The sequence below is a fragment of the Gopherus flavomarginatus genome, chromosome 1, assembly GCF_025201925.1.
Source record: "Gopherus flavomarginatus isolate rGopFla2 chromosome 1, rGopFla2.mat.asm, whole genome shotgun sequence".
Lineage (NCBI taxonomy): Eukaryota > Metazoa > Chordata > Testudines > Testudinidae > Gopherus > Gopherus flavomarginatus.
Window position 1 is genome coordinate 225,146,613 of NC_066617.1, and position 24,142 is coordinate 225,170,754.

Here is a 24,142-nt window from a genome sequence, read left to right on the forward strand (position 1 = left end):
GAGCTGCTCCCTTTGAACCTCACGGCACACCTCACTAGGGCATAAGCAACGTCTGTGGTCTACTTCAGAAAAGTGCTGATCTCCAAGATCTGTCTGGCAGCCATGGGAAGCAGCCCATTGGCTTTTATTATACCCTTGACATGGCAACCAGAGCATATGCTAAGTTTTGAAAGATCTGTTCTTCAATAAGCCATTTGATTGATACTCCTTACTCGCATGTCCTGAGAGCATACTGCTTGCCAGCCACCTACAGGGGGAACCAAACTGACATATACCCGAAGGGGGAGATCAGCGCTAAGAAAGGTTATGCATATGTGACTGAGTGCACGCATTTCTTGAGTAACGATGGCCAATTTTTACATAGTCACTTTTAAGAATAGAGCTGCACTTTAATGTTTCCATTAATGTATTCTTAATTACGGTAGCTAATTCCTGGGAGTCCCAAAAGTTGACTGAGTGACTGATTCATAGACATTATTTCATACTTGAACTACCTCAATAAAAATGTATTTATGTACCCTGCAGTACCTGTGGTTCTTTGAGGTGTTGTAGTCAGTGTGGATCCCATGGCCTGCCCTCTGTCCCTGCTTTTTGGAGTCCTCAGCAACACAGGCTTTGACTTGTGAGGGAACTGAAAGAAAGTTGTGGCCACCTGGCCTGTTATGCTTTTGGTTGAGGAGATACAGACACATGCACTTACTGACACTAGCATTCAAAAAACTCACCCTTGTTCATGTGAGGCACGAGCGCACCTACACTGGGATCCACACTGATTACATAATCTTGAAGAACTGCAGTTACTGTGTAAGGTAAGTAACTGTTCTTTTTAGCTCTTGAAGAGGGTTTCTGTTCTGGCAGAATTGTTTACTATGGGTTGGGCTTCATTTTAAATACTGTGTTTTCTTTTTAAGTCTGAAGCCAACAATGACATGCCAGTGGAAGTACACGTCAATTCAGGTGAAGAAAGAACCATGAAGTAGAATGCGCCATCACTTCCCATCAAACAGGTAAAGAACAAGTTTGGTCACAATTGTTTCTCAAAACAGTCTGGGCAAATGAAGGCAGTGTTGTCCTGTGCTCAGAGCAGGAGATGTGGAAGTGACTAGAGTTCTATTTCTGACTTTGCTACTGACTCGCTGTATAACTGTGGGCAAGTCACATGATCTCTCTAGCCTTCAGTTTCCACATACCTGGAATGAGAGTAATAACCAACCTTTTTAAAGCAGGTTAAGATCACAGGACAAAAAAAATGCTATGTAACTGAAGAGTATTACTGCTGTTTATTGTTAAAAATGTAGGTTAATCTGTGGCATGAATGAGGTTTGCATTAAACTCTGCTGCTTCTGTATTTTTATTTGATAAGATAGTAGACCTGTTTAAAATGTACATGTCATAGTTACATAGCCAGCCAATATTTTGAAGTGCTGCTTCGAAGTTTGCAAATACAATAGAGAAATGTTTTGGGTTTGGTTTTGTCTGCAAGATTGACAGTGTGGTTGACTGATGCAGTGTGGTTGGCAGATGCTTACCTCCCAGTACACTCATCTTTACCATTTTCGTCTGTGTTACACAAAAGAATGATTCTACTCTAGAAGGTGACTGTAAAAGTGATAGTGTGGGTTTGTGTTTGTTTCTCAAAGACTTCTGTATCAAATAAGCTCAGTTTACAAGCAAAATGTTCCTACCTCACCTCAGCTGCCACCTCTGTAAACTCCATCTAGGTTTAAAAAACAGGTTGAGGTCATTGAATTTCGTGAGTCATCAGCACTAACAAAGGTTCTGCAGATATGACTGAATGCACACATCTCTTGAATAACAATGCCTCATTTTTACATAATCACTTTTAAGAATAGAGCTGCACTTTAATGTTTCCATTAATGTATCCTTAATTACTGTAGTTAACTCCTGACCATTCCAAAAGTAGGCTGAGTCACTGATTCATAGACATTATTTCATACTTTAACTGCAACAATAAATATGTATTTACCTTTTTCAAAATAGCTACATAAAATAGAAATAAACATAATAAGAAAGAGGAGAAAAGGTTTTTCTTGAGTGAGAGGCATGACGGAAAACAAAGGCAGAGGATGTGTAATTAAAATATTTTTTCATTGTGATTTAGGAAGGGTCCAAATGCTACAAAAACATTAATATTGTCTTCTGTATATAGAGATGCATCTGCAAGTGTCAGGTTAATCAGAAATATTACATTGTCCTTCCCTTACCACTAGATATTTTATATACAAATAGACCTATTTTCAGCTGTTTTTATTTCACCTTTTGAAAACTTACCTAAATTATTTGTTTCTAATTAAGCAAAGGGAGGGGGGAATCATACTCTTAACATTCACTTTACACATTTATGTTTTTCAAAGCTCTATTCCCAAAATCTATCAGTCCCAGTACTGGACTCACACTATGCAAATAAGTTTGAACAACATCTCTAGTGCAAGATGGTGTCTGAAGTCCTGATTTGTGAAGTGTCTCTGGTGTCCATTTTACCCTATCTATTTACTTAACTCTTTTAAACATTTAATTCTTTAAATATGTTTGAATGGTTAAAAGGGGGAAGTGCAGCCCTTGAAATACTACTCACTTTTCCATAAGTTATCTGTAGAGACGCTGCAATGAACTTTTTATAAATTGAACCACTTAAAAACCTCAGTCCTTGGCCTGAGAGAGATGGTGAAAGCTGAATTCTGTGTCTTTTGTCAGCTGCGCTGATGAATGGCTGGTGAAGCAGGGATCACTGCTTAGATAAGAGTCCATAGACTTCGCTTGAGTCAGGGCATTTTGTTAGATTTGGGTAATCCCAGTGCTGGAGATCAGTACTGTAAGCTTTTAACAAGACACATTTTTTTCTACTTACACTGCTTAGGATATATGCTTAAGTATGGCAGATTGTGCTTTTGTTTCTTCTTATTTCATTCTCCTTTTAAGTCACTTGCAATATACTAATATTTGAATCAGGCCCACTAATGGGGAGGAGCAAAGGGGGCAATTGCCCAGGAGTCTGGGCGATTTAAAAGGGTCTGGGCCCCCGGCCGCTGCTGCTGCAGTAGTGATGGCGGTGGCCAGGAGCCACAGGCCCTTTTAAATTACCCGCATGGGCTGCAGGGCCCGCTCTGCAGAAGCAGTGGGCTGGGGAAGTCGGTGGCTGCCCCACGCCTCTCCTGCAAGGAAATGTCTCCTCTCCACCTGGGCCCCAGCACCAGGCAAGTAAGGCTGGGTGAGGCTCTGGGGGTGGGACCGCTCTGTGTTCCCAAGCTTCAGTTAAAAAACAATGAGAAGTCCGGTGGCACCTTAAAGACTAAGAGATTTATTTGAGCATAAGCTTTTGTGGGTAAAACCCCCATTTCTTCTAATGCATGGAGTGAAAGTTACAGATGCAGACATTATATAGTGACACATGAAGAGAAGGGAGTAGGAAGCATCAGTTGTTCTGCCCCCTAGGACTGTACTGGGAGAGGGGATCCCTGCTCTGTGCTGGCTCAGCAGGGCCGGTGAGTGCAGCCAGGGGGCAAGGCATGGGGGAGTGGGTCTGTGAGAATGTGGGCTGGGCTGTGAGGGGGTGGGGGGCGCTGGGCAGTGGGGGAGGTGTGTGTGTTTTGGAGTGCTAGGCACTGGGGGGAGTGCTGGGCAGGAGGTGGCCTGTGTGTGTTGTGGCGCTAGGCAGTGTGGGGTCTGTGTGGAGTGCTGTGTAGCTGTAATGGTGGGGCTGTGGGGAAGGGATTTGGGTCGTGCAGGGTTGGGGAGATCTGTGTGTGTCGGGGCACTAGGCAGTTGCAGTGGGGCTGTGGGTGGGGGGAGTGCTGGGCAGGGATGGCGGTGTGCAGGGCTATGAGTGGGGGAGGCTGGGCATAGGGGGTTGGCACGCGTTGGGTGAGGGGCTGTGTGGCACGGCATGGGCCCGCCCCAGAGTGGAAGGGGCATGCTGGCAGCACAGGGCTGGCCGGGCCAGTGGGTGTCTGGTGGCTGCCAGTCTGTAAACTGTACTCTCGCGTGTGGCTGGACAGAGTGGGGCTGCCCCATCCATGTCATGCCTCATTGCCCCTGGCCAGCCCCATCCATGTCATGCCTCATTGCCCCTGGCCAGCCCCTTGCTCTGGGTACTGACCTCCCCACACCATGCTCCATTGCCCCCCATGGGGGCCCACAAATATGTTTGGCACCGGGCCCACAAAAGGTTCATACGGCCCTGGCTCCCAGGCACGCGCGAGGTGGTACTGGCAGTTGTGAGGCAGCCAGGCGGGCACATCTCTTTCTAGGGGGCCCATTGACTGTTCTGCCTTGGGGCCTGGAATTGTTGTCCACAGGCCTGAGCAAAATCCTGCCCTTGCTCATCTGAACTTGCTATAGGATAGGTTTGTGGGTTATGCTGTTAGGACAGAATGACTTTGCAGTGATGCTGTTGAGACCCCCTTTAGTAATGTTGCCAAAATGGTGGGTTCTGGGAAGAGCCTGGCTGCCCCAAAGGCACCCCCAAATCCCACAATCTCACTTCCCCTAGACAGCAGGCAATGCCAGTGTGGAGGAAGTGAACAGAGGCAAAAAGTGGATAGTCAGCAGCCTGGTTAGACAGGAGAGAGGCGGTGGGATTGCAGAAGGGGGCAGGGCTGGGAGAGGACAGCATGGGGGCTGGGAGGAGCTGCGCAGTGGGCTTGGGCTGAGACAGGGAAGGGGTAGTGGTGGATCCCAAAATTAATGTTTACTATTGGTTCTTCATCTATCTAATTTTGTTAACGTTAGTGCAGTTACTCTGGGTATGTCTGCACTCCCCGCTGGATCGGTGGGTAGTGATTGATCTATTGGGGATCGATGTATCTCGTCTCATCTAGACGTGATACATCGGTCCCCGAACGCGCTCCCTGTCGACTCCGGAACTCGACCAGGGCGAGAGGCAGAAGCGGAGTTGACAGGGGAGTGGCGGCCATTGGTCACGCACCGCGAGGACACGAGGTCAGTCAATCTAAGATACGCAACTTCAGCTACTTAGATCGATTTCCACCCCCTCCCCTCCCGCCCAGTGTAGACCAGGCCTCTGGATTTACACCAGTGTAGATCAGATTAGAATCAGGCCCTGTATATTTAACAGGTGTGAAAAATTGTTCAGTGGTAAAAGATATTGGTTACTCGAATTCAAGTTGGGGATGTATTGTTGGGGAGTGTTCTCCCAACTTCCTGTGTTCCCCAACCACAACATTCCCCAGCCAGAGGAGCAAAGTTCTCTGTGGCTTATGTGATAGTTATAGTATGAGCTCATTGCAGCAGGGTTTTGCTGTGTGGTTTGTACAGCACCTAGCACAATGCATTCTACTATAATACCAATAAGTAAATCACTGCACTGCAAAGATATCTATCTTTATCAGCATGTGCCTTGAGCAATTGCTGATTAAATTGCATACCAAAATAAGTATGTTTTTAATCGCAAATTAGCAGTGGCAAAAAATAAGCCTATGATATTAATTTTATTTCCTCCCTTTCTTTGGACACAGGTGCATAGAAGATTTAGACAAGATCAACAGTTTTCTCTCTCTATATATATATAGAGAGAGAGAGGGGAAGATGACTGAAGAATCTGTTTTGATTACAAGTATAGTTAACCTGTGTTCTGCCTCAGGAAGGACTATCTGATACTCTGGTATGGATTCTCTGTCAATGGACACTGCCTAGGATTTGTCAGCTGGAAACTTTTAGGCCTCAGTCCTGCAACAGCATCCAGAGAGCTTTAAGGTTCTGCCCATGCAGAGCCTACTGGAGGATCAGCACCGCAAGTAGCAAGTCTCAGAATTCTTCAATCTCTAGTTACTATTTATATGCATAATTAAAATTAAAATTCAGTAAATTTGTCCTGCTTTTTTTCCTTTCTTTTCTCGCATTCTTTAAATGAACTTTAATTTTATCTGATATTTGCACCATTTCTAAAGGGGAGTAAAGTAGAATGATTCTCAGGGCCAGCGAACAATGTTAATTTTTTTAAACTGAGGAGGGGGGAAAGCATAAGTAGCATGTCAGTAGTGTAGCATTGGTTAACAGATTATCAATGAAAACAATTACAATGACCCTCTGTTTTGTCTGAGTCTTCCCCCTTTTTTATACAAATCTTCTGCCTCATCTGTTCCAGTGGGAGGTATATAATGGAGCATCTGTGAGTTCCTTTCTAGTAGATGGATGGGAATGGAGTTGTTATGTTTGTTCCTTCTTTTGCTTGAATGCACAGCTCAGTGAGGATCGGAATGTTGTGTTGGTGGGAACCAGCTGTAGCATAACCGGTGACTGTTTCCTTATTCTCAGCCAGGCGGAGAAGAGACTGTGGAACAAAGGGATTTCAAAAGGATTTTCAAGATTTCTAAATGGTTCTGTGCACAGTAGATACCCTTTTCATTATTTGCTGCCACATACATTAATCATATCCAGAGTGAGAGATTCTTTGAAGATTAATGAAATGTCAGTAGCTCACAGCATCTAGCCTTTGTTAGTGAGACTTTAATACTTGCAAATTAACCCAAACAGGTATATGTAAAATAACCTACCAGTGCTTGGCATGCTATAACATCCTAAAAAGATCAGGCAAGAGGATAAAAGCAAATTGGATCAAAAAAATATTCAGCTACTACCTGGCAAATGTTCTTGCTGCATTTATTCCATGGATTATGAAAAAACACAAATTTTGCAATACAAATATTAGCTTGGGGGGGGGATTTTAATCAGGGCCGCCTCTACAGCTCAGCCAGAGTGCGTATGGTTACCTAGAATCATGTCCCAGCAAAACGTTCCACACACGTTTGAGCAATTGATGCTGGATTGGGTGGTTGTGCCAATTCACTGAGGGATGCGGAACCCCTTTTTTAGCATGAAACTGCACAACAATCTTTGGTTTTATCCGGCTATAGAGTACTGAAATAGTGTTTCTAATGTTAGCATATTTAAAAAAATAAAATAAAAAACTCAAGCCAAGCCAATGGAATTCTTCCACCAACCTAGCAGCTGCCTCTCAGGGAGGTGGATTACCTCCACCGATGGGAGAACCCCTCCTGTTGGGATAGGTAGTTGTGCCCCTGTAGAGTTTCAAGTGTAGACAAGCCCTCAGTGTACTCTCTCTTCCATCACATAAGTATAACAAAACACTCACTGTTTTTTGTTCCGGTGCACACCACTCCAGTACAAATACAAATTGCTGCTTCTCTGGTTCAGGAGAATAACATCTTGTATGTATAGTTTTCTCCCAGAGAAAACAGTTAGTTCTGGTTCAGTTAATTAGAAAAGCAGCTGTAGGTGCATAAATCTTCTTCAGTAGTGTAAGGCATACAGTATAGAATACCTTTGTTCTTGGTGCAGAATGTAAAACTAATACTATGTGTATTGTTACATTATTTTAAAACAATATCCAGATGATTCAGAGATTTTGAATCAGTATTTGAAGAATACAGTGGTTTGAAGAATCCATAACTGTAGGATTTGTATAGTACCCAAATCCCCAAAGAAGCTTGAAACTAACATTGCCAGAATGTATTTTCCTACATCTCCCATATTCTGATTTGTTTCTGTAACGTACCAAATGTCTTGTGTTCAGCACAGTTCAGGTATGTAGGTTGTGGAGGGTTTAAAGCTACTGCCCCTAGCAGTTTCTGCCTGTTGGCCATTGGCCTGATTTTTCAGAGGTGCATAATTTGCTTTTAAGTTAATTTGTGAGTGCTTGACCCCTGGTAGAATTGGGCCATTCCAGATCTTTCTTTAAAGCCATCACTGCAATTTTGTATTTAGACTGTTTATATTCAAAGACACACAACCTATTTTACCAATCTGGCTGTCTCAGTGTTAAAATAAATGTGGTGCCTTGGCGTAGTCTGTTCATTGATAGGAACAGAAAATGAAGACGATTAGCACCAGGACTTAGTTGCTCAGATATCACAGAGATGAGTGCAGTATAGATGCGTGGATAGACTGATAAACAATAAAGTGTTAGCAGCATGGAAATTACTGTGGTTTAAATGTCTCTTTCTGGATGTAATTAATGAAAGGTTGCAAAAAGAACAACAGAAGGAACGGTTGTGAAAATTAACAACCGTAAATATCTCCACAATCAAGATGCAGGTACCTAAGTTAAAAATGTAGCTTTCCTTGCAGCAGTGAAGGAACTACAGTGTCAAGGAGGGAAACCAGAGATGCTGCAGATGAACAGGGACCACCATGTGGATGACCCTCTGCAACCTACAGATTTTGGGGTATCGGTGTTGTGATTCTGACTCCTTTTTTCCATCGGAGGGAGGGACAGATAGACACACACACTTGTGCATGACAGAAGCTTTCAAGGGTAATTTTTGTAGGTATTCCTATACAATAGGGATGAGCTAGACTTAAGTTACTAAGATTTGAAAATTTAGCCATTGTGTTTGTACAGTAACTTTAATTTTGAGTATCTCTGTGGGCATTACCATGGTGGCTTCGTGTTATGACCTATTACATTGATAACGACTAAGGTGAATTGCCTGAAATGTGCATCCAGATTTGTTAACTTGAAATACCTTCATTCAGCTCCAGAGCTCAACATCTGCTTCTGCGAAGAATTTATCATCCTACCCTTCCGAGAAAATTAACCACATCTGCCACTCTCTCTTGGGACAGACATCTGGACCCGTACGCTAGATACCGGCTTGTTAATATAATGCCTTCCTTCTCTATATTCAGTCCATTCACAGGGAAGAGGTCTGAACAAAGATGGATAGGGTTTGGAGGATTGTAGAGACACCCCCTTCACATCAACCAGCAGCATAAGGTGGGGTGGAGAAGAAACAGAAAGCTCTTTCTCTTTCATCAGCTAGGTGATGGAGCAGCCAACTTATTAGGTGATGTGAAAGATGCAAGTTGCAATGGAGAAGTTGTAGGAACAGCACCCTCCCCCTTTTCAACTGTTTTTTTGTTTTTTGTTTTAAAAGGAAATGCTGTAATAAAGCTAGCCAGTGTATTCACTCAGAAAGCAAGAAAATAAAGTTTCCTATTTTTCCTCTGGGTTGAGTTTACAAATTGATTTTATGTAAATTTAGCAACTTGAAGCCTCACTTCCTTTTATAACAAAGCCACTAAAGGAGCATTTCCTTCTTCATACAGCATAGCTCTATGCAACCTGCACTTGCCAGTTTATGTCATGAGTCAGAAAAGTAAACTTGGTTCAGAACATTGTACTTTTGCTACAAAGAGTTGTAACTTAACACAGTGCAGAAGATTCTTCCTTAATGGTGCCTGCTTAGTGTCCAGGCTGAATTTGGCACAGTGTTTTTGTTCCAGATTGTTTTATTTCTTAAAATCATTGTTTGCAAATGGCTTGAACTAAAACTGTCTAGTAAAAGCAATGAAGCTGTCCTAAAGCAGTGTGATTACCATCATGTACCAGACTTGACACACTTTCCATATCCTGCTGAAGACGTGAACTAGCTCCAGGGCCCCTCAGTGAGTCATTAAGATCTCTGGAGGGAATGCCCTGCTCACGCAGTACTCCCTGCTATCGAGTTCAGACAGGCATATTGCTCAACAGTATTGTGTGCACACTAAAGAAAATGAAGAAGAGAAACAACTTGAATAGTTATTGAAGAATCCTGTTCTAGTATTAACTGTGGCAAATGGATCATTACAAGTGTCTGTGGTTAGTTGCCAGGTTACTGATAAAATGGTATGTTGTACATTGTCCCTCCTTGGGTCCTCTCCATTTGCATCTAACAATAACAAGATGCTGCTTGGCTGTCATCCATCTCTTTGCCAACTGAATTCTAAAGGAGCTGGAGCCAAATCATACACAGTCTTTGGCTGCCTACTAATTTAAGAGCTCTTTCAGCACCCAGCCTCCGTAAGGATATGTCCACAGGGCCATACAGATGTTGGCTGTACATTAACCTTCATGGCGTGAGATCAGTACAATCTGTCCTTAGAGCAAAATGCATAGATGCTAAAGTCAGCACTTGTGTTTTGGCCATGAAGCATTTTCCAGGAATGAATAGTAAAGGGGAAAAAAATCTTAGCTAGTGAAAAAGAGGTGAATTGTAATGGCATATATAGGTTTTCTTTTTCCACTAGCAATACTTTTCTTCTAGAGGCTGTTTCTCAAAGGCTGGATAAGTAAAAGGTGCTTCTTAGCATGTGTTTTATGTATTCTATACCTGTTTCTGAAGTGTAAAATGGGAGTCCCTACTAGCCTACCAGAGGGTTTTTTGGATAGACTAATTGAAGAATTTTGAGACTCTTAGGTGCAGGGTGCTCTAGAAATGTAAAGTATTACAATATTAACGTAGCTCACAGTCAGCTCATGGCTAGCCAATCAATAGCTCAAAATACTACTGAGGCAGGAAGGCAAAGAACAAATTATTTTAGTTCTCTATTGGGCAAGCTAAGAAAGTAATAAAAATATGCAGAGATCTTACATAAAACCCCTGTCTCTTATATTAATCATGCTTTGCATTTTCATCTGAAAAACTGAGTGCTCTGTTAGCATTAATAGATTCACAGTTCTCTTAGGAGATAGGAAAGTGTAAAGTAGCAATATTAATGATAATTCCGTAGGATTTACCTTTTGTGGATGGGCCCCTGCCTGTCTTTCCCGGTGGCGTTTGAAGGGGAGGGATAACATGTAATTACAGTTTGTTTGTTTTGAAACAGTGAGTGTAAAACCAAACCTATTCCCAAAGCTTTCTGACTAGAGCTCTGGTTTTGGTTCCAGTTTCCACCGTAATGAAGGCACCTTTTCAGAAAGTAACTACTTTAAGGAGGCTGGGAATAGCCACCGGACACACCTGAATGAACCAAACAGCTAGGCTAATAAATAGCTGAGGAGAGAGCCTAAAAGTGTGAGTAAGTGGGATGGGAACTTCTGAAAGGACGGAGGTACTTAGCCCATACTTACTAAAAGCAGTTAAGACCAGAAATTTGGAGATTTTTTGCAAAACAGGGCATTTTATCATTTCCATATTTAATTATTCATTTCCTCCTTTGCACAAGCTTGCTTTCCCAGTTTCCATTTTCCCCTCCTTCCGTTTGTGGCTGGGTTCCCCTTCCCTGATTTTGAGTTTGTCAGTGTCCCCATCTGTCCTTGGGAAAGGGAAACCTATATCCCCTGTGGCTTCTCTTTCCCCTTATTACTAGCTCCTCTCATCTTCCCCCTTTTTCGTGGTTCCTCCCCTACACATTTCCTCAAGTCCCTCTCCCCAACCCCTTCCTGGTGTTGATAACTCTTGCAATTTTATCATGAGTGCTGTGAGATATGTTGTTTTTTCTTAAAATCCCCGTGCCTGCATGCAACTGATTGCATGAGCCTCGCTTTCTTTCTTTCTTTCTTTCTTAGCTAATATTCTAGCCCTCATGGTTGTGGAGAAAAGCCTGAAATGTCACTCAAATGAATGCTGATGGCTCAGAAGACAAACAGAAATAACACAGATTCATTATTTTGAAGCTGTTCTCATAGGGGAGTATGATTAATAATTTTTGAACAGGTGGGAGTGGGAATGGCACCTGCCCCTCACAACAAGTGGTCTGCTCATAAAGACACTAGAGCGCAGCCTGCAACCTGCCCGATAGCCACAGTCATCTGACTGGAGTGACTGCCTCCCTGGCACTACTCTGTCCACACTGCCCAGTACTCTGGCTAGATTTCTGTGGAGGTATGTGGATTAGGGGCTGTGCTACAGGCAAAGTCTCTATGGTTAGAGTCTTGGTGTACGTCTACACTACGAAATTAGGTCGATTTAATAGACCATTCTTTAGAAATCGATTTGATACAGTCGATTGTGTGTGTCCCCACTAAGTACATTAAATCGGCTGTGTGCGTCCGCAATACCGAGGCTAGCGTCGACTTTTGGAGCATTGCACTGTGATAGCTATCCCACAGTTCCTGCAGCCTCAGACACCCATTGGAATTCTGGCTCCCAATGCCTGATGGGGCAAAAACATTGTCACGAGTGGTTCTGGGTACATGTCATCAGGCCCCCCTCCCTCCATGACAGCAATGGCAAAAGATCGTTTCTCACCCTTTTTTCCTGGGTTACCTATGCAGACAAAACCAGGCATGCCTGGCCTAGCCAGGAGATTGAGTGGCTTTGGCTTGTCCCCTGCAACTGACTCCAAGAGCCTGCAAACTGCCAAGCTCCAGGCCAGAGAGGAGGAGGAGGAGAGGCCTAACTGCCTGCCCTGCCCCCTCAGAACCTGTGCAGCCAGGTGTCTAAGGCCCAGGAAGTGGTCTGGGGAATGCCTGCAAGCAGTTTGATTAGAGTAAGCCCCACAGCCTCACTCTTACACAGAGACTTAGTGCTTCATGAGCCATCTGTCTTCTATCCTTGCTTTGATCCCCCCAACTCCCAATCCCATCATTGGAGTCCTTTATCTGCAGCCCTGGGGCTTACTGACTGCAAGCTGCCCTGCATATGTACTCTTAAAACAGGTTTTTGGAGCTGAGCACTCGTTAGCTACCTCCGAGTGAGTGTTGGAAATCAGCCCTTGCATAAAGGGGATCTATTTAGGGGAGATGTTTGAGGTTGTGACGTTGTAGTTGCGGGTATCCCTGGTATCAGTCTATTGCTGCTGTTGGATTTATTATCTAGCCTTTTTTTCTAGTTTCTAATTTTCAGTTGACCTACTTTTGCCAGTTTAAAGAAAGTCATGTAGGGTGAAGTACGCACTTCCTGAGTGTCACTATGCATTTGTATATTGGCTGCTCAGACTGTAACCATTGCTCCTATGTGGAAGGGTTACTCTGAGTTTCCTGGTAAGATTTCCTGAGATGACTGAAGCCTGCACTGAGGGAGTAAAAATTGTTTCCCCTGAGTACAGGCAATGCACATTCTTAATCTGGTTCCTGACTGAACAGACCTCGTCAGGTTCCAGTGGACCCATGTTTCCTACTTAAGATGTGAAGATTCTTGCCCAGATGCTGATGTCCTTGCAAGTGGGTGGAGTCCCCATCAGGGCGGCATTAGGAACAAATGGAGAACCAGCCTGAGGTCAGGCAACTTGCCCAAGGTCATGCAGCCAGTCTGTGGTAGCGCCATGAATAGAACCCGTTTGTTCTGGTTCCCAGTCTGTTTCTGTAACCGTGTAATCCTTCAGGGAAGGAGGCCATAGAGTTGTTTCTTCCAGACATTTCTTCTGAATTTTGGCCAGTGGCGGGGGGAATAACAGCCAAGTTCCCTATCCTCTAAGACACTGCTCCCAGAATAAGAGGTCAGTTTGGGGTGCTTTACAAAGAAAATAAATGGAAAAAAATAAGGTGCAGGGGAGAAATAATAGACATTAGAGAAAACCAAAGAAAAATTGTAGAGTGGAAGATGGAAGAAGGGAGGAATGTAAAGCAAGGCCAAAAATGGACAACTTTAAGTTTAGTGCCTTTTATTCATGTTTTGCAATTTTACTTTGTTTTCATGACCGCCACTTCTGTTGACTACCTCCCTCTGCCTTCTCTTCCCCATCCTCCACTGCCCCGCTCAACAGCTCTGTCAGAGGCAACCACAGACTTCCTTTGAGGCTGAAGGTTGGACCATGCACTTTGTGGGGACTTCAGCCTTTAAGAAAGCAGGTTACTCATCACACTCTAGCAGCCTTTACTGAAACTTGGTACTTTTTAGGGTTATAGTGTAGGGGAGGGGACCATTTCCCCAGATGCTGCATGTGGAGAGGAAAGGAGACTGTGCACTGCCTTTCAGGCAGCCCGTTGGAAATCTGCTGAAAAGTTAATACCTGCTGCAACTGTGCTAACTTTATGCAGCCTCCTTCAGGCTTTGCTGTCACTGAGCTGGAGAAAATGGCAGTTTTGACAGGAGATACTACAAAAGCATAGGGCCTCTACAGTAAAACCCTGTGCTTCCAGCGGATGTGGGGTTGTGTTTTTCTTTCTTTTTCTTTTTTTTTAATAGCAAGTAGGGGAGGTTGAACGCTTGTTTGTGGTCTCAGGGGGCAGGGTTTGCCTTCCCACAGCAGTCTGGGGAAAATTGGGAGGGAAACCTAGTGGAGTTTTTCTCTTCCTCCCAGATAGATATTTTTTCTGCAAGAAGCTGGCAGTTCTCCTCCATGCCTATAATGTATATTTATAATGAATGTGAGAACTTGATCTAGCTTTAACATTGTAAGATGAAGCTCAAAGGAACACTCTTGAACATTCTGTTGCATGGTATAGGGGGAATTCTGCCCCGTCCCTTTCTTGGCAAAACCTCTTAAAATGAGATGCAGTTTTTAGATTCATTAGGAAGCTGAATCTTTTGTTGAACTCCCCCACAAAAGAGCTGCTTTATTCTCCTAGAACAGGAACTGATTTGATCTGCCTTAAAATATTGCCTTATCATCATAGACAAAGGAGGAGTAATGCTGACTAGGCTGTAGTACCAGTTCTCTCTCACTTATGCCCATGCAACCCCATTGCCTTTGTTCTCGTTATAGTCTAACAAGCATAAAAAACTGGATCTATGTTATTGAATACTAAAGTAGACCTACTGAGCCATATTTTGCTAATAGGATAATTCCAGCCTGGATTGACAAAGCATCTCTTTAGAGAGAGTGCACCAGATGATTTGCAGAATGTATGTTTGAAGATTACAGCTGAGTTGCGTAATAACTTTTGTGCCAGCCACAGCAAAGGAAAGTATTTCCTGCTGAACTCAGAGTTGCCAGGACATAATGTTCACATTAAGGCTGAATCAGTGAATACAGGTTGTGAATAAACCCTTGTAGTAACAAAGCAGTCAGGAACAGATAAAAGGTGTATTGGGAGCTCTGGCTAAGACTTTCCAAAGTAACTAGTGACTTTGGGTGCCCAACATTAGACACCTCCAAGGATCTTAATTTTTCAGGATGAGCTGAGCTCCCATCACCTGAAAAGGTGACTCAGGTTGGAAACACAAAGACACAGGCACCCAGAATCACTAGTAGTTTCTGAAAAACTCAGGCTTTGTTATTACAGATTCCTGTGTTTCACCTGAAATTGATTTATTGGGTGGTTAAAATCTGTTGGAATGATGTATCGGTATAGATTTCTTGGAAAATACTGTTACACTGAGGTTTGGGCAATCACACCACCTCATGAAGTTGCTGAGCATGATAGGCACCATCCATTCAGGCTAAATGAGGGAACATTTAAATGCCTCTTTGTTTAGTGATGGCTGAAAAAATGGAAACTCACTGCCCAAGAACTAGCCTGCATGCAAGCTTGGGCAGAGGCTGGGCTACGCGGTCCAAAGAGTTTCCTGGGGGTCTGACAACTAATGCAGGGGTGGGGAATTGATTTAGTTGCTGCTGCGTGTGAGAAGCAGGAGAAACACCACAGAAGCATACAAAGAAGGAAGCAAGAAATTTTGATGGACAGAGAAGCACTTGTGAATTGTGAGGAAAGACATTTACCTCCTGCTCTTTGATACCTACTGTTTTCAGGGATACAAGACTTCATGTACAGTCCTTGTAAATAAGTAGGATTGCATCAAAGAAATACCTAACTCCATCATCTGTTACTCCTAACAGAAACAACTGGCCAGACCCTGACTATTGGCAGCTAGGGTCAAAAGGGGTAGCAATATTTAGACTGCAAAGGCTTAATGCTTTGCTTCTCCCTGTATCTTAACTTCAACCCAACCAACTATTAATTTCACAAGATTTTTAATCCCTGTCAGTGGTGAGTCAGGAACAGTGATAGCTAGAGCCTTTTATTTTGCAGTTATCCTTACTTGGTGCCAATTCTTTGCCCTGATGATGTGGTTTTAGACCTTCCTAGTTGGTTGCGTATTGGACCTACAGACCTAAAATCCATCTACTGAAGCTGTGCAAAGATCTGTAAATACTGTTGGACATAATGCTCTTCTCTGTCCACTTTGAAATGGGACATACTAAATATATTATCTAGTGGAATTGGACAGTACTTGCACTATGCGGTACATATGTGTACATAATTCTTTACAGGGAGTTGCAGTGAGCTTTTATTTAGAGCTACAATAATAGGGTAACTTATTTAAACAGAAAAATATTGCAAATAAAATACTTAAATCCGTGGCATCAACTGAAATGAATAGGCATTTCTGAGGAGCTGGTGGGGCCTCCATGTATCTCAGTTGCCTCGTATGTGCCTGACTGTGAAACTGCAACTCTTTTTGAAATTAGTAGGACTTTTGTTTGCCCAGCAACAGCAAAATCCTACCTCGTGCACATTTACCGGTTATGCATATGTAACACATTCAACATGCCATGGGGGTATAAAAGTGATGGAAATGGGGAAGACCATAGGTGCTGAGGATGCTGCAGCACCTCCTGGCTTGAAGTGGTTTCCACCATACACAGGATTTACAGTTTGTCAGTGGCTCTCAGCACCCCCACTGTACAAATTGGTCCAGCATCTCTGGGGAAGACACAAACGAGCTAGGTATGTCAGCCCAAACACATGCCTTGACACCACATCATCCTAGGGTTGGTTGTTTTATGTCACATGTGTTACAGAAATTTTTTTTAGGAATCCTTTACAGAGTCCTATTGAAACTGTTTTGTTCTTTTTTTATTCTTTTGTACTGTAGCCCTCCACTTGTAAAGTCATGTGTCTGAGTTACCAGGAGTTCAACTGAAGCAGGAATCAATGGTCAAAAATAAAAATAAGAATAAATCTCCCAAACATGCTCCAAAATAACACTTGTTTACATGATTTTTAAGTATGATGCCTTGGGCCTTCCCTAGGCAAGAATCTGGGTCCCATTAGGAATCTGCCATCTCCAGTGGCATGAAGCTTCTGTTTCTAGCACTTCAGCAATGGTTCACAACCTTTCCCGGGACATCTTTTTCCATACAGGGGATTCCACCCTTTTATCATGACTCCCAACACTTCTTCATGAGCTCTTTGGGAATTGAAACCCCTGAGATTGAGAATCAGTGTCAAATTCCACCCTTGGAAAGAAGTGTTCAGAGAAAGCCAATGTTTCTCAGTGTGGTCAATGCATCTTACACCTGTGCCTGATCCAGTGACTCTGTCAGTCCCAGCTACAGACTCTGGCTGCAGAATCATGCAATCCATGGGGTCCTGAAGACAGTTACTAATAGTTAAGATTGCAAATCATCAGAATGATCCAACTTGAAAAAATGGGTTCTACTATTAAAATTAAATTATAATACTTACAAAAATTCAGTTGAAATGAATAGGAATTGGTGAGAGGGGAAATTTTACAAGGGTTACTCTCTGTCCACATGCTAGGCTTGTGCTGATAATATTTGGATTTGGGAGGTCTCTTTTTCTGAACCTGGGCCTCACTTTGCTGTCACTCGGATCTACCCACTGTGTGACACCGGGGACTTCATTTCTATCAGCCTTGTTGATAGCCTGCCATCTTTCAAAGATATGCAGTTACATGAAAAGGGGGTTGTTTCTTGTAATGACAGAGGAGCGGCATATGCTACAATCTTTCCTTACAGTTCATAGCTATTTTTGTTTAGAACTGGCTTACTGTCGATTGTAATTTCTTTGAGTATGGAGCATATTGCTGCCTTTCTCTGCCAATTCTGCCGATTAATTTTCAGCAACAAGTAACTTTTGTTCTTAAACAACTAAATCATTATCCGGTTTCGTGCTGATCTACTGAGCTATAATTAAAGCAATCTCACAGAAGTAAAAATAATAAAATGAGGGCTAGCAAAGAATCTGGGATCTCTCTATTTTAGCTAAATTATTCCTGATTTAATTTGCATTTTTAATGGACTGTTCTTCATACTACTGCTTCTACATAGCTGGTCATCTGTGCCCAGCCAACCATTTCTTATTAGTAGCAGGAATTAGGGAATGTGCACGTGAAACTGAGGGCATATCTACAGTACAAACTTAAGTTGACTTAAGTCATCATCCAGCCACTGCAGTAATTACTGCAGGTTTTTGTGTCCACTGCCCTTCTTTTGTTGGAGTGCATTCTCACTGGGAGTGCAAGGACTGACTTAAGAGGGGCAGTGTGAGGGCCAGCTGGGCTCAGAGTGGGGAGCCAGGAGCCCAGGCAGCAGCCAGGCTCCTTGCAGGGAGTGGGGAGCCTGGGCAGTAGCTAGGCTCAGAGCATGGAGCTAGCAGCCCAGGTGGCAGCAAGGCTCCCTGCAGGGAGCTGGGCAGCAGCTGGGCCCCAGCTGGAGTCCCCCTAGCCCTGGGGTCACCAGAGCTGTGAAATTGACAAGAAGGGGAGCTAACAGCCAATGTAAGTAACTCAGTGTCTACATCACACTGCATTGCCCTAAATACACCAGCATAAGCCCTACACCTCTTGTGAAGGTGGAGTTATATGATGTCAGTGTAGTATGGCACTTACATCGGCAGGAGCAAGGCTGTAGTGCAGACACTGACATAATTAGGTTGACGTAAACTGCCTTACGTTGACCTAACTCTGGAGTGTAGATCAGGCCAGTCTTCCATTCCAGACTGAGGTCGTACATACTTCACCCGCTCCAGTACTATAGTCTGTCAGTTCCTCTGTATCTGCTTCTCAGAGCTATAAAAGAACTTGAAGCTCCATCACAAGAGGAGCACTTATCATTTTGTAAATAGTTCAGACGGTTAACTAAAATAGATTCCATTCCTGCAGTGAGCTCTGCCCGGCCAGTCCCTGAGCTCTCACGGAGACCAGTTGAGTCAATGGAGCTCTGTGTGGGTGCAGGGCTCCTCTGTGCAGAATTCACAGCAGCCTTAACTTTGGATCAGTATTTTTCTTAGTTTCCACTGCAGTACACTATACTACACACACAGCTGCTTTTGGAATCAGCTTTAGAAATAAGGATATCAGGTGAGTGTGGAATTAAACTCTGTAAGAAAATAAAGGAAATTGTATAGCAAAAGGAAGCTCTGGCTTTTTTATTATAATAAAAATAATTGAGGTGAGATTTTCAAAGGCACTTAGAAAAGCCTGGGTTAGCCACCTCCTAAGTTATTGCCTATGTATTTCCATAACACCTATCGCTGTCATCTCTGACCTGTATAAAGGCTGAGTTATTTATGATGTATAAAGGTAGCATCAAGTTTTAAACAAAAGGTTTTTTTCTGCTTTTCTCTTTGCTGGTGGATCTTGGCGACATTTTTTTTGGAGGACCCAGATAACATCACATACAACCTAAGTTCCTTCTAAGCTGTGCAGCCAGGCACCAGCCTAGTAAACGTTGCGCAGGTGCCCAGGGTTGCAGTGGGGAGAGATGCCTCTTCTCCAGCCCCAGACCTGCCATGGCCAGGGGGAGAGGCACCTCTCCCCTCCAGCCCCAGCCCAATCCCAGATCTGCCACAGCCAAGGGGAGAGGCACCTCTCTCCTGGCCCCAGCTCTGGACCTGCTGCAGCCGGCAGAGAGGTGCCTATCTCACAGCCCCTGCTCCAGGGCTGCTGCAGCAGGGAGAGGCACCTCTCCCCACAAACCCAGGTGTTACTGTGGGAGGAATCCTCTCTCCCTGCTGTAGCTCTGAGGCTACCTGCACCCCAACCCCTCATCCCCAGCCCCACCCCAGACCCTCACCTCCCATGCACCCCAACCCTCTGCCCCAGCCCTGATCCCACTCCCACACACTGAACCCTTCAGCCCCACCCCCCATCACATGACTTTTGTTATCAGCACCACTATGGACACATCACCTCCATATTGGTGCACATAAAATTCATTCTGCACATGTGTCGGAAAAATTAGAGGGAACACTGCATACAGATGTAAAACAAACTTCCAAACAGGATCACAAGAAGTTTAACAATGTAACTGGATTAGCTTGTAGATGCTAATTCTCTGTCATATCTTAATTGCCTTAATTATGTATGTGACTGTGTCCAGTTAGCTTTGAGATCAAGGATGTAAGCTACAGCAGAAAACTAATAATATTATCCACATTGTCTTCAGCTGAACTATCTCTGTTATAATGGACTGGTTAACTGCCTTATGTGAATGAGTGTAAGTAGTTTACCTGCATATGCATAGGGAATAGAAGATTAGCTTCAAATCAAAAGGGCAATATCGCCTATTATTCCTCAGGAAGTGAGGCTTGTCAGTCTGCTAGAAGAGCTATAAAGGAAAGCTTTGTCTGGACCCTTTCATCTCTAGTCTGCTTAAACTTTGAACAGAGAAAGTTTAAATTGTAAGACGGAGAGCTTCCAAAGAATTATTTGGAATACCCTGGGAAATGCATAAAAGGATTTGACCAGACTCTACACCTTGCCTGCCAGTTGGACTGTAACTGTTTAAACTGGTTCCAGAAAAACTTTTACAAATCAGCAGCCTCACCATTCTGCTATGAAACTGACCTAAGGACTTTACATATATGTGTATGCATATTGATCTTTTAACCATTTGCAACTCTGTCCCTTTTTCTTTTATTATTAAACCTTTAGTTTTAGATACTAAAGATCTGGCATCAGCACGATTATTGGGTAAGATCTGCAACTCTTATTGACCTGGGAATTGGTGAACCTCACATATGGTGAATCAGGTTTTCAGTAATCCCTCATTATATTAGACTTGGCTGTCTAGATGGGAACCAAGGGCTGAATTATCTAAAGGGGACTGTGTTTGGCTTATTAACTAGTATGGTACTACAGAAGCTATTTGGTTACTGGCTTGGTGAATCTAATTATGGAATAAACTATCAGTTTGGGGGATTGTCTTCCCTATTTCTTGCAGTCTAACCTGTGTGACATTCTCATTGTGGCCACAAGTATATTTACTGGATATAGTATATGAAGAGAATGTCTGTGCAGAGATCAATCTGTTCTTGTTATGATGATGTAATAGCTTACTTTGAAAGAGCTGCACAGGACTTCATCTTCAGTTCAAATCGTGCAAATATAAGATTTTATTTCATTTCTCACAAATTTCACAACAAAGAAGCAGAAATAATGCTCTAGTAAGCAGAGAGAGATAGTTAATGCTAAAATACTCTCCAGTATGACAGTAAATTATGGAATTATTCCCCAGATGTATGTTCCATGCATAGCTGGCATTCTGTCTGCAACCTGGTAAAGTAGACCTGAACACTTCACTGGCTAGAGTCCATGACAGCAAATGTCCCATGAACAAAATAGTACACGTGAATTAGTATAAACCTGCATATGTTACTGAATTTTAAATGTAAAAACTTGGCAGGTAAGACTAAGCCCTGATCTACACTACGTGTTTAGGTCAAATGTAGAAGCCTGAGATCAATTTAACCCTGCGCCCATCCACACGACGAAGCCATTTTTGTCAACTTAAAGAGCATTTAAAATCGATTTCTGTACTCCTCCCTGATGAGGGGATTAGTGCTGAAATCAACATCGATGGGTCAAATTTGGGTAGCGTGGACGCAATTCAACAGTATTGGCTTCCGGGAGCTATCCCAGAGTGCTCCATTGTGACTGCTCTGGACAGCACTTTCAACTCTCATGCACTGGCCAGGTACACAGGAAAAGCCCTGGGAACTTTTGAATTTCATTTCCTGTTTGGTCAGCTTGGTGAGCTGATCAGCACAGTGACCATGCAGATCTCATCAGGAGAGGTGATCATGGAGTCCCAGAATTGCAAAAGAGCTCCTGCATGGACCGAATAGGGGGTACTGGATCTGATCGTTGTATAGGGAGACGAATCCTTGCTATTAGAACTCCGCTCCAAAAGACAAAATGCCAAAATATTTGAAAAAATCTCCAAGGGCATGAAGGACAGAGCCTATAACAGATACCCGCAGCAGTGCCGTTTGAAACTTAGGAGCTGAGGCAAAAGCCTACCAAAAAAACAGAGAGACAAACAGTCATTCTGGGTCAAACCCCCAGACATGCCGCTTCTATAATGAGCTGCATGCAATTCTAGGGGGTGCCCCCACCATTATCCCACCCCTGTTCATGGACTCCTGTAAGGGGGTAGTCTCACACAACAGGGATGAGGATTTTGGGGACGAGGAGGAGGAGGTTGAAGATGGTGCACAGCAAGCAAGTGGAGAAACCCATCTCTCCGACAGCCAGGAACCGTTTATCACCCTGGTACCAATAAGAACAGCCGTAGCGGGTCAGACCAAAGGTCCATCTAGCCCAGTATCTGTCTTCCGACATTGGCCAATGCCAGGTGCCCCACAGGGAGTGAAGCTAACAGGCAATGATCAAGTGATCTCTCTCCTGCCATCCATCTCCATCCTCTGATGAACAGAGGCTAGGGACACCATTCTTTACCCTTCCTGGCTAATAGCCATTTATGGACTTAGCCACCATGAATTTATCCAGTTCCCTTTTAAACATTGTTATAGTCCTAGCCTTCACAACCTCCTCAGGTAAGGAGTTCCACAATACCCTCCCAAGGCGGGCTCCTAGACCTTGAAGGTGGAGAAGGGACCTCTGGTGAGTGTACCTTTGTAAATATAATACATGGTTTAAAAGCAAGCATGTTTAATGATTAATTTGCCCAGAAGACTTAAAGAAGCGAAAAGACAGTGGCTTACAATGGCTACCTGCAAGCCGAATTCTGTTGCCCTCAATATAAGAGGCAAAATGCAGTCTTGTACTCTAAAATGTGTCTTTTTAAATACTGCTTTCCCTTTTTTTCCCCCTCCCACAGCTGCAAATGTTTCAATGCTCCCCCTATCATCTCCGTCCCAGAGGCTAGTGCAGATAAGAAAGTGAAAAAAACGCATTCGTGATGAAATGTTCTCAGAGCTCATGAAGTCTTCCCGCACTGAAAGAACCCAGCAAAATGCGTGGAGGCAGACAATGTCAGAGTACAAGAAAGCACAAAATGAACGTGAGGACAGGCGGGACACCTGAGAGGATAGATGAGTGGAGCAAGGGGAGAGGTGGCGGCAGCGTGATGAAAGGAGGCAGGAGGCAATGCTGAGGCTACTGGAGAATCAAACTGATATGCTCTGGCGTATGGTTGAGCTGCAAGAAAGGCAGCAGGAGAACATACCACTGCTTCAGCCCCTGTGTAACCGACCTCCCTCCCCCCCAAGTCCCATAGCCTCCTCACTCAGATGCCCAACCACGTGGGGAGGGGGACTCCGGGCACCCAACCACTCCACCCCAGAGGACTGCCCAAGCAACAGAAGGCTGGCATTCAATAAGTTGTGAAGTGCAGTGTGGTTTTGTCCTTCCCTACTCCCCCACCCAATCTGGTGCTTCCCTTCTCCCCCACCCCGCCCGGGCTACCTTGGCAGTTATCCCCCTATTTGTGTGATGAATTAATAAAGAATGCATGTATTTGAAACAATTACTTTATTGCCTCTGCAAGCAGTGATCGAAGGGAGGGGGACGGGAGGGCGGTTGTTTTACAGGGAAGTAGAGTAAACCAAAGGGGCAGGTTTTCATCAAGGAGAAGCAAACAGAACTTTCACACCGTAGCCTGGCCAGTCATGAAACTGGTTTTCAAAGCTTCTCTGATGCGCAGCACGCCCTGCTGCCCTCTTCTAATCACCCTGGTGTCTGGCTGGCATAATCAGCAGCCAGGCTATTTGCCTTAATCTCCCACCCCACCATAAACGTCTTCCCCCTTACTCTCACAAAGATTGTGGAGTACACAGCGAGTAGTAATAACTATGGGAATATTGGTTTTGCTGAGGTCTAACTGAGTTAGTAAACTGCACGAGCGAGCTTTTAAACGTCCAAATGCACATTCTACCACCATTCTGCACTTGTGCAGCCAATCAAATGTGTTTACATTTGCATGAGATAATGCTGTCCACTTCTTGTTTACAATGTCACCTGAAAGTGAGAACAGGCATTCCCATGGCACTGTTGTAGCCAGCGTCACAAAATATTTACATGCCAAATGCCCTAAAGATTCATATGTCCCTTCGTGCTTCAACCACCATTCCATAGGACATGCATCCATGATGATGGCAGGTTTTGCTTGATAACGATCCAAAGCAGTGAGGGCTGATACATGTTCATTTTCATCATGAGTCAGATGCCTCCAGCAGAAGGTTTGATGGTTCAGGTTCTTGTAGTTTCCACATTGGAGTGTTGCTCTTTTAAGACTTCTGAAAGCATGCTACACATCTCGTCCCTCTCAGATTTTGGACGGCACTTCAGATTCCTAAACCTTGGGTTGAGTGCTGTAGCTATCGTTAGAAATCTCACATTGGTACCTTCTTTGCGTTTTGTCAAATCTGCAGTGAAAGTGTTCTTAAAACAAACATGCTGGATCATCAGCTGAGACTGCTATAACATGAAATATATGGCAGACTGTG

At 43.8% G+C, this 24,142-nt stretch overlaps 1 protein-coding gene across 2 annotated transcripts in view; it reads left to right on the forward strand.

Moving 5' to 3' along the window:
- The window catches only part of APOO (apolipoprotein O), a 101,275-nt gene extending 78,155 nt beyond the window's left edge, over positions 1-23,120 (forward strand). Inside the window, exons 8-9 of one of the 2 annotated variants that reach the window (XM_050936727.1) lie at positions 912-1,007; positions 22,516-23,120. In XM_050936727.1, coding sequence (XP_050792684.1) covers positions 912-980 — 69 coding nt within the window. In that variant the 3' untranslated portion in view covers positions 981-1,007; positions 22,516-23,120. Of the gene's footprint in view, positions 1-911; positions 1,008-5,495; positions 5,850-22,515 lie in introns of those variants that run through there. The other variant, XM_050936726.1, reaches the window with a different exon arrangement.
- Positions 23,121-24,142: the final 1,022 nt, after the last annotated feature.